The sequence below is a fragment of the Cebidichthys violaceus genome, unplaced genomic scaffold (genome assembly GCF_023349555.1).
Source record: "Cebidichthys violaceus isolate CVI_PGR_0920_01 unplaced genomic scaffold, fCebVio1.0.p SCAF_3, whole genome shotgun sequence".
NCBI lineage: Eukaryota > Metazoa > Chordata > Actinopteri > Perciformes > Stichaeidae > Cebidichthys > Cebidichthys violaceus.
Window position 1 is genome coordinate 4584632 of NW_027176483.1, and position 11652 is coordinate 4596283.

At 42.3% G+C, this 11652-nt stretch overlaps 1 protein-coding gene across 1 annotated transcript; it reads right to left on the bottom strand.

Annotated features, from left to right (window-relative positions):
• Positions 1-1928: 1928 nt before the first annotated feature.
• Positions 1929-7942, bottom strand: ppp1r3ab (protein phosphatase 1, regulatory subunit 3Ab). Its single transcript, XM_068724070.1, is given in 5 exon segments — positions 1929-5832; positions 6506-6603; positions 6715-6782; positions 7049-7909; positions 7911-7942. Coding segments are annotated over 5 exon segments (4266 nt in total). The 3' UTR covers positions 1929-2625.
• Between the last annotated feature and the right edge of the window lie 3710 nt (positions 7943-11652).

Sequence of the window (11652 nt, forward strand, 5' to 3'; positions counted from 1 at the left end):
ATGAAGGGTTATTAGGATTATTGAGTATGTGGTGAAAATGTTTTATTTCATTCTTGTGCATCAAATTTGATTTGTACTCTGTATATAGTGCCCCCCACTGGTGTAGTGTTATGTGGTCCCCACATTTCCAAAGATTGGTCTCCTCTATACATGTCCTTTTCATTTTTCTATACTTAGATGACAATGTTTACATGCCTGTACATTTAAGTCTACAGTTGTCTCTCAAAAATTACACACAGCACATGACGGTGACTGCATAGTTTTTTTTTAGCTGCAGATACGCCTGCTTGTTGCACTGCGGGATGTAATTACACCATATAAAAACATATTATTGTCAGTAGGTATTTATAGAGCATCATCATGTGAGACATAAAGATTCTCGGAGTAAAAGTTGTTTGCAACTAAGAAATGAGAAAGGTCTATTATGTATTTGTATTTGATCTATATGTGCTATATGTATTTGGGGTCGGATCATACTTTTCCCACAATTTTTTCACAATAGTATTTCATTAAATAAACATGAAGATGTCTCTCATACTCTTTACGTGTAAAGACAGCACCACTGCTCCTTCGAAAAATACTCGCTGGGTTTATTGATCCACATACTCAAAGTACATTTCATTTAATTAACTGCACTCGAGTAATACAAGTCCTGGAAAGAGATCAGACAGGCATCTGTGTTGAAATGAAGACAGTCGACATGCAGTCTGCTGCGGCCTGTTGGACTGCATATCAGAATATATGCAGTCCAACAGGTGTAGGCATTAACAACAGGTGTAACATAAGCCCCACCTGCACAGCTAATACACATGGGTTATTATTGCTCTCATGGGTTATGCTGCGAGGGCAACACCTATCATTTCAGGTCAGATAACAAAAAGATCTCATGTTTTAAAAAAGTTAAAATATTTAACCACACCAAGTTTGTCAGATCTGATACTAAAACCTCTAAAAGAGAAGTTTATTATTTAAGGATACTTAGAAACCCTTGTTCCTGGACGCTATAACTGGAATTTGACCTATGAGGGATGTATGCTCATTCATTCTCTTTGCACAGATACATGTCCCAATCTGTGTGTCTCAAAAAATGTTAGTGTGTTTCCTTTTGTGGCTAAAAAATGTTCCTGTTCATCCGGCAAAAAAAAGAGAGTGGTAATCCTCCCAGTGGACTACACTGAAATCCTCTGGCAAGTATATTACTGCAGCTGTGTTCAGCTCAAAACAAAGCTCAAAGCCAAAGTTGAAATAGGGAGCAGGAACTACTTGCTATCGCTACAAGTGACCTGATTTGTCATTATGTTCCTTCATACTAAGACAAAACAACCCAACTAAAACCACTGAACAGGCATTGAAAGCTGCCTGAAGAGTACTCTGCCTAACTGGATTCAGTGTGGACTGACACTAAAGACGCTACTTTAGAAATGCTCATGGATTGGACTCGAGGTTTGTCCTTTATTTGGATCAACTTTCCCGGAGAAAAGACAAGAAAAGGAAGTAATACTCCTCAAAAACTATTGACTTTTACTCTTTGTTAATGCGTAAATATTGATTTTCAGACAACACTTTGAAAACCCCCGGACATCCAAACAGTATGAATATACAGGTTAATTAATACCTCTTATGGTCAGCTCGATGCCAAACATATTTCAAGACTGATAAGTGGAGATAAAGACACAGCTGATTTGATCAGAATGCAGCCCCTGAACATTTCAACACACTGGAAACACAAACAAGAATCCAAACTGTCAGGTCTGAATCCGGTTTCTGTGTTTTTGCAGAGTTTCAGGGTATGACCGCAGACCTCTGACAGAACATACCTCTCACGGCGTTCATATTTCCTCTTGAAAAGCATTGATTATGGATTGGATTATCAGTAACTTTTAGAGCAAATAAAATCTACTCCAAGTAGCATTGCTGTTTATTTGTTAGTGAGTAAATCCAAGTGCAGTCCGGTTTATTTTAGAAAACTCTTATGCGTATTTGAAGACAAAATCAGTCTCTTAACTGCTTTTCGCTGATACATTAACCCAGTTTTTAGCCACACAGACTAAAATATCTCAACATATAATGCCATGACATTTTGATAAGAATATCTTCCAATGCCAGCACGCTAAACAAAGATGGTTTTATGCACTCTGAGCTGGCTACTATCAGTACTGTGAACACTAATAAAAAGCCATTGTCCGCATTGCATTATTTGTTTTGTATAATTTATTCATTCCAGACTTATGAAAACTAAATGTCCTCGACACAAACACAGTGATCTGTAAGAGGCATCCACACACACGGCACACTGATTGCTTTCATTTGCACCTCAAGAATGCATTAACGTTCTGCAGAACTGATCAGTGTGAGCAATGGTCCACAGCCTGCAGTCTGAGTCGATGCTACGTTTTATGTACAGTAAAGAAAATTGGTTCATACTCTTGACAACAGAGAGTTAGCATCCTCCCATAGGGAATATACAGCATTTATTCTGATATGTGTCATATTTACTTTAAATCAATGCCCATTGTCATTCACTTTTGTACGTTTTTCTTCTTATTTAGACCACTACTAATAGGTCTTGTTCAAATATCTTCAGATAAAGGGAGATATCAAATGGCGGTATGATAGTATTATAGTTTAATTCAACCTATTCTGTTGTTTTTTTTGTTGCTTTGGCTGTCTCTCTCCTTGACAGTAGAGCCAAACCACTGATATCAAGTAGAGCCCAAAACAGGCAAGAAAATCATAACGGTAGGCCACAACTAAAAATACCACTAACAATGTGGCGTACAGCAATGTTTTTGAGATATTGCTGCAAGAAAAAGTCTCTTTCCACCATGAAACGCTTCTATCGATGCTCTCCTGTCCACTTGACGCCGGCAGAGCTGTGGGTTGGACGTCTGCTGTCTCCACGTCCTCGTGAGTGTCCGGAAGGCGGCCGGGGTGTTGTTCCTCATCCTGAGACTCACTGATGGATGGCATGGGTGTGGGCAGCAGTTTGCCTCTGTTTACAGAGGGCCTTAATTTGCCCTCACCGAAACCTGTGTCCTTGTTCCTGTCCGTCTGGGCCTGTGCCCCGGCGTGCACGGCCCTGAGGCAGTGCATGTACAACTCCACCTCGTCGTCTGAGTCGGACTCTGCTGAAGCGCTGTCGCGGCTCGTTTGATCGTCTTCAGGTTCATCCGTGAAAATGAACGAACCGCCCTCTGCAGCGACGGATTCCTTCTCATCTCCCGCAGCGTTTCTGAGGTCATGTGTAACAGTCTCCTTGCTTCGGAAATCTTCCTCTTTGTACAGATGCATTTCAGTTGGGATGTGTCCATTCTCTCTGTCAATTACTCTCTTGTCCTGCACATTGTTCACCGGAGCAGATAAACCATCCCCGAGCTTGTTTTGTGTAATGTCTAACCTTACTTCAAAGCACCCCGCTTCATTTTGCCCGTCCTCTATCGTCACGCTCTCTGACTCTGCATCTATGACCTCTGACTCTCCCGTTTCAACAACAAAAATGTCCTCCTCGTAATCTGGATTCTCCTCTTCTACCTCCTTTGGTTTTACCTGATCCTCCCACTCCACACCTGCTTCATCGTCATCGCTCAGGTCCATTTCTATGTCCTCCTCCCCCTCTATATCCTCTTCATTTTGGACATATGTCTTTTCAATATCAACGCCATGTATCTCTGCAAAGTGTTTTGCTTTCTCCAGCTCAGTCTCCTCTTGTTTTTCTCTTTTCTCTTCTTCTAACTCCTCAGCTAGATCTTCTTCTCCAGCTTCATTTGTGTCTTGAACATATTCTAATTCTTTCGCAACTTCTTCCCCATCTTTTCCTGCCATAATCTCCCCAATTTCCTCTCCAATCTTCTGCATGCCCTCTGAAACATCTGCATCCTCAGCCTCGTTCTTTTTCTCTCCTGCAGCTTCAATGTCCCAAACCATTTTGTCCTCTTTTTCCGCCTCTGTTGTATCTTTGTTTTCTACTGCTGTCTCTCTCCCTGCATCCTCCACCTGTCCTTGGTCTTTCCCCACTATTTTTAAACTTATTGCCTCACTTTCCTCTTCATCGGTTAATATGTTTTGCTCCTCTTCTTCAACCATCATTTCCCAGTTTACCTCAGTCGTGTCTGCGAAACATAAATCCTCCTGTTTTGCGACAGCAGCTTCCATTTCATGATGCTCTCTATGTTGTGCGTCCTCATCTTTGAGCTCCACGAACATGTCACCATGCATGTGATTATTTATCGTTGCTTTTGCCGTTGCCTCAGCTACCTCACCGATTATCTCTTTTTCAGCTGAGTGTTTTGTTTCGTCTTTCGGCGAGCTGGTCACTACTTTATTTCCTTCTTCCACATTAGTTTCAAGAGATATCTGCGGTGCTGTGACATCCTTTTCCTCCACAATGTCAAAACAAGTAACGTAGCTAATCTCAGTTTCTTCCGTAGCTGAATTATTCATGTGTTTCGGATTCAAATCATGTAAAGCTTCAAATGCTTCATCCTCCTCTGAAATGGCATTGGTTGTTGGTATAGTTACTGTTTTGCAAACATCATCCTCTTCGTTTGATTCACGTACAAGCTTACGGTCGTCTGCTCCCCTACCGCTGGTCTGTTTGTCTGTCTCGTCACTAACACGCTCGGATACACTCTCAGAAGGTTGAAGTGACATAAATGATGACATGACTTCTGGTGTTTCACTCTCTGCAAGTGTTTCATCTAGATTAGTCTTAGTTTGTGTACAAGTATGCTCTTGCAGTTTAGGGTCACGGGTTAGATTGTCTTCCTGTGCTTCTCCCTGGAGATGTAAACTCTCAGCGGGTTTTTGTGGATTCAACGAATCTGTATTTAAAATGTTTGCAGTATGTGAATGCACTACCGTGTCTCCAGAAATACTTTTAGGAACCTCAGATGTATTTGTTCGTCTCTGATCTGAATGTGTAATATCATCTGGATCCCGCAGAGTTTCTGCTTTGTCTGGGATGTTGTTCGCTGTCACGCTCAAACTTGTTTCTTCTTTTCCCATAGGAGGACTATTTGTAGCTAAGCATGCTTGGTTTGAATGCGGACTCCTAATCACATGTCCCTGAACCTCCCCCTCGTTACCTCTTGCATCTGTTTTACCAGTGCAGCTAGTCTGTCTTCTTTCAGTGTGAGAGTAACTTAAGTCTCCAGCATGCAATGTAGCCTGTATTGGATTTCCCCAATCACTTTCATTTCCTCCTCTGCCAAACACCTGATGGTACAACGGAGCCACCACAGTTCCAAATGTGAAGCTGTTGGTCGGCCTGTCAAGGCTTTCGCTGCTCCCTTCTGAAATATCACTGTCAGCTGGTTGAGCTGCAATGTTGCCAATACATTCGTAACTCCTGCCTTGCCTCTGACTGCTTTCCTCAGCCTTCCAGACAGACCTGTTGATATTTTGACATTCTTCAGAAGCGGGCTTATCATTTGATGGGTCGTCTGGGATAACTGTGGCTCTCTCACCTCCTGTTAATGTGGCCGAGTCAGCCAAATTGATGCTCTCAGATTTCTCCGCCTCGCTGTCAGACGCGTGGTCGTGTGATGGTGATGCGTCACGTGGAACATCAATGAGAGGTTCGCTGCACGTTTCCAGAGATTCAGAAACAAAAGGAGAACCTTCTGATTTACTGCTCCCCTCAGGAAATGATCGCACTTCTGACTGCTTTTGCTCGGGGGTTTCTTCTTGAGCTGCCCGGTTTGCCTCGGGAGGGGATACATCTCTTTCAGTGTCATCCGCTCCTCCATTTCTCTGAGAAAAGTAGTCCCTCACCCGAGCCATCCGTGCGGCCTTTCTGCAACTTCTTCGGCTGCAGCTCCGTCTGCTCTCGGCCTGTCCATCAACAACAGGGATAGATTCATTTCAGTTCGCTCACACAACAGTTGCTGTTTTAAGAAAAGGGAGTGGGGTTACATTTAACGTTGCATCTCACACAGAAACGTGCTCCGATTAAATAAGATCCGTGACTGCATTTTTGATTTGAACCATTAAAATAGTGTTAAAATAGCCGGCATGACAAAGTATAACACAAGCGCAAACAGCAAGCACTGAGTGTCCTTTAGCTGCGCAGTACATTATGTTGCTGGTGTCACTCAAGTACTGGTCATGTGATATTCTCTCAAAAAGTGCACCGGGGTCATCCTGTGCCTCATAGACATATCGTGGTGCCTTTGAACTTGCTTTCATAGGCAATAATACATCAAACCTGGCAAATCAAGTTTGAAAATAAGAGATTGTTTAATCACTGGAAAAGGATCTGTAGTGTCTGATGAGAAAGGTTTAGGATTTCAGAACAATTAGATCCCACGGAACTTCAGTCAGTCTAATATTATGCTATCTTAACCTGCAAATACACTTGAGTTGCAAGCACACATTTACCGAATTGGATTTTAAATCTATATTTTGCGAGGAAGTCTAAAGGCAAATCCTAAAATGTATTAGTAAACTGGAATGTTGTCCAAGAAACACAGAAATGTGAAGTATTTGTGTTTTTCTTTTTACTCGCCAGTAATTTCTGTCGAGCCTCCTCTGAAGTTCCCGACTGGCCATCGGAGATTTGCTCGGCTTTCATGGTGTCCGCTATCTCTCCATGCTCTGACACATCTGGAGAAAAGAGATATTTCTATTTATACTGAGGCTGCACTGTTACAGCCGTGTCTCTTTACATTCCCCAATTATATTCTTAATTTCACAATCAGCAGAATACATATTCACCTGTTGAAATGTTCTCCTGAGATGAAGCTTCTGTTGCAGAAATGTTTTCCACAGTGGATAAGCTCTGACTGTGAATCAATGGAATTGTGATCAGTCAGACTTTTATGTGACAACAATGTTGAGGTACTGTAATCCTTTTTGATAAAAAAATAAAACATTTCAAATAGTTTTGCAAGATGTGATCATTCATAATGGATTTTAAAAAAACGTTGTCTATTTCCCTGTCACAAACAGCCTGGATTGGTTGCACCTCACCACATTTTGTCAATCCATCATTCAGGAAGTCGTATTGAGCTTTAAAAATACTGATCAGTGAAACACTTTATATCCTCACCTGACAGTCTTAAGGCAGCTTTTTTTGTTCGATCTTTCTTTCTGTGGCGTTTCTTTCCTCTCTTCCATTCTCCGGTGACAGAACAGCACGTAGTTCCTGTCGTTATTGTTGGCCCAGAATGTGCCCACCGAAGTCTCATATCGCAGACAAAAGTCAACTCTGGCTCCCTGCTCTCCGAACGGGGGCACTAGGGTGAGCTTAAACGAGAAGCGGTCCGTCAGACTGTCACTGGTACCGGGCATGTACTCTGCCAGGAGGTCAAAGTGGCTTGACCAGGTGTCCAAAGTGGTTCGGACGTATACTGCTTTGTTGAAGGAGATGTTGAGGACACGGATCACTCCTTTCAGTATCGAGGTCCCCGGAAGTAACTCGATGGTCTCCAGTTCCACTTTCTGCTCCCGGACTCTGACAAACAGCTCCTCGGTAGACAACGGAAGGGAGAAAGTGAGAGGAGATAGGAAGTATACCTCTGCATCTTTACCTTCGGCCACAGAAGAGTCACAATCTGGCAGCTTGGGTACATCCCAAGTGTCAAACTCCTTCACATGCACCAAACTGAGGCCCTTGACGTCTGCAAAGGACACTCTCCTGGAGGAAGACATGGGCGGACCAGGCTCCGAGTCCTCGTCACTGTCAGAGCTCCTTCTCCGAGGGCGAGGAGAAGATTTGGGCCTGATGCCGACCACCACCTCGCACTCATCGTCATCGTCCACTTCCAGGGGGCAAAGGCCTGGCACTCCTAAGAGGTTGCAGGCCCCAGAAGGCCCTGGTTGTCCCACAAACTCCATGGAGCTCTCTGTAGGAGAGTCAGCGGGAAGTGAACTGCAATGCGTCTGCTTCTGGCAACTGACATTCAACATGACTTAACAGATGGAGTCGAGTTACAGATGACATTGTTGCAAGGGCCAACACTATAAATAGGCCAGAGGGGACTTAAACTATGTACAGTAGTCTAAGCTCAGGAAGAGAAAATATCATCCGATTGCCTCTCTGAGGAAGAGAGTTTGCGTGATATAATCTACGATATAGATTGATAATCATCTACTTATCTTACAGCAAAACAACTCCAACATCGAAACGTTTTGTGGGCATTGTTCTTATGTAACTGTAACGTCTCCCTGGAGAGTCGTAATACTATTTGCATAACAAGCATGAGATTTACCACGGCAGCTATTTGTGTTTTGTTGCTTTTGGCCCACAATGGGTCGCATGAGGTCTGAAGCAGAACAAATGGCCTGTGCATACTGTTAAGGCCTCCAAAACAATTTCCACTGACCAATCCCTGACTCTCTGATGCCGCAATAACTGTGAAAGCCTGATAGTATGAAAGAAACAACCATTCCACAGAAGCTCATTCTTTTATCTGCTTATAACGTATCAAGATTTATCTTGTGTTTGTACTATTTCCTGTGTTTATGTCACAGCTGTGACAAAGTGGCGTGTCCAGCACCAGCCATGACCAAAGCGGTTAGTCCTTAATCTTACTGAGCAAATAACATACATATTTTCACAGTGAGTAAGAGTGTTGTGTCTCAACGCAAGAGTGGAGAACCCTTGCTGAATTGGTTATGAACAGTATAAAAGCATGTCAAGGCTGTCTGGAAGATAACAGTTTTGTCCAGCATTTTGTACAACAGAAGATGTCTGACAAACTGTCAGAAGATTTGGGATCTGATATGGACAGGATACTTCAAATATCCCTGCAGTGCTAGGAAGTAGAATAATCAATGAAAACAGAGAGAGGACAAACAAGTCAACATCTGTCAGATACTTCATACATGGAAGAAGCAAAAGCGAGACGTGACTTCAGAAATACATCTACGACAGAAGAGAGCAGCAGAGAAGTTATAGGAGAAGAAATGGCTGCACTGACGGCTGATGCTGTAGCTATGAGAGCGTCCTCACCAACCCATCTCATCCACTAGATAACACAAGCAGCTCCTCAGGCAATCCCTCCTCTGAGAACACACATCTCTTCTCAAAGCCCTCACTCTCCTACATTGCCCTGATTGCCAAAGTCCTCCAGTCCTCCTCGTCCAAGAAACTCAACCTGGCGTCCACCTACAGAGCAATGGAGGAGCGGTTTCCTTGCCTCAGGAGCCGGGGTCTGGGCTGGAGGAACAGTGGGCGGCACAACTTGTCCGTGAACGACTGCTTCGTGAAGGTGAGCAGCTGCGAGGACGGTCGGGGGTGTCCACCAAGCCCACCTGAGAGACTTCCAGCATGGGGAACTTCAAGCAGTACAAAGCCAGGGAGAGGAGGAAGACGGAGAGGGTGAGAGCTGAGGGGTGTCTGCCTTGGATGGAGACCAGCTGCTTCCTGGGCAGGTTCTGTGAGTGCAGATCTTTGGGTTGTCTGTCCAGGAACAAAGGAGGTATCAGACGAGTTCTTTGGACTGGACCCCGCCACGCTATCAGCCTCGGAGCGTCAAAGCGGGCTGGGTAATCCTCCAGAGAGGCTACCCGACTCGTATAAGGCTACAGCTGGGAGAGAGGGCGCGGCAGTCCACCCATGCCCTCCAGTCTGCACCGCTTTGAGTCGAATGACCCCAGTACTGGGTGGCATGAAAGAGTCACATGACAGCAGGTTCACGACACCACCAGTGCAAGAGCTCAGGTTCCCTGGCTGCTGGTGTTTGTCTCCAGCCGTCAAAGAGATGATAACACCTTTACCTTTCAAAGTTTTAAAGCCATAAAGCGGTAATGAAAAGTAGAACAGGGACACTGCATGGCATTTTGAAAACATTTTTTACCTGACAATACAGAAGAAATTTACATTACTTTTATTTTTCAATATAAAATGTAGGGCAAGTAAATACTAATCCAGTAGGTGGCAGAAAGTTACCTTTGTAACAATATCTACATTTCAATCATTAATTGCTCTATCATATCTAAACGTACAGAACTAATCCACATCCACATGGTGTAAATATCTGCACCTTTAACATGTGTTACGTTAATGTTGCGTAAATTCATAGCTATGCCGTGTTGTGTTTTCATTCATTTTCCGTGACGAGAGAGAAACACTTAACATTGCGCATGTGTGTGTGTGTGTGTGTGTGTGTGTGTGCAAATATATAAAAGGATGTATTCTATGTTCTTTACCTTGAAGTCCCTCTCGTCTCACCAAAGTAAAATTTCTCCTGATGCTATATGCAGCCTGGCCTTAGGTTCTCATCATCTTCCTTGATCATGTACTTGCAATCTGTAAAAGATATTTTGAAATAAAGACCTGACATTACAGTGTAGGAGTGCAAAAAAATATGGTATGCTTAGAAGAAGAAAAAGGGAAGAATAAGAGACAACATAGTAAAATAAATAAATAAATAGTAAAACTGAATGAAAACACTGAAATTATTAGAAAAACATGAAGACATGACTGCAGACATGTTCTCTACAAAGTTTAATTTCAGTTGTTTGTCAGCGCAGCTGTGTTGAAGTTTAACACAATAGGGTACATTGCATTTATCGCAAGCCAAAATTAAAACACTTTATTTATTTTTAACAGATGTACTGATGTGCTATTCAAACAAAAGTGCCGACACTACTGTAAATAGCTCTTTGATAACAGTTTGACAGTTGTGTGGCTGCAGAGTTCTTTTCGTTGTTGATGCATATCTAAATAAAGTCACAGACAACTATACTTATCCTTTTCTCAAACAGAACGCTTTGTTTTAATCATGAAAGACAATAAATGATTTTTTTGAGGAATTTATTTCCTTTATTTGATTGTTTATGTCTATGAATATCAACAAATAAAAGCGACATCTGCAAAATAGGCGACTGGAAAGCAAAACATTTTTTTTCACTATATGTTACAAATAGATTATATTCTTTATTGCAATAGAAGTGATATTTATTGATTATGCAAAATGTAGAGGAGCTTTTTGCAAATGCTGAAAACAAATCATCACAAGAAATGTGAAGACACACAGCAGGTAAACTTTTAAGCCTACAATAAAAATGATTTATATCTGAAGCTGATTTTCCTGTTTTGCACATCCTGGTAATCAACAGCTATTCACACTGTCTAATTCACTGACAGACACTGTGACTCCTCCCCCTCAGGTAGACACACAACTCCATCAGATCGCTCCCATCCTCACTTCAAACTGCATGACTTGGAGACATCAACTCTGCCTGGCTGCTCTAAATTCGACTATTCACCTTCACGGTATGTAGCTTTAATACAATTCTGACAAAAATAGAGGAGCGAGAGACCATTGAAAAGATTTGACTTTTTGTATGTTTTTAGGAGGTACTACTTTAAGTTAAACTCGTATCAGTGCTCAGTTGCAGATGTAATAGGATGTGTTTTATAGCTCTCTTGCAAACACGTGTAGGATCTTTTTTTACCTCTTTCTTCTTCATGCACTGCCGAGATAAGTTTAGAAATGCAAAAAGTTAGATTTAAAAAAAAAAACTCTATGGAAGCTTTCCTGGATCTTCACGCCCTGCCAATAAAGAGCCACAAATACATTCACTGACTATATTCGGTGTCATATAACACTGATTTGAGGAAAGTGCAAGATAACTGTCGTATGCATGTTCAACGTATCAAATTTTTTTTCTTTGCATTTAGACACTTTCATTTAACAACCCACT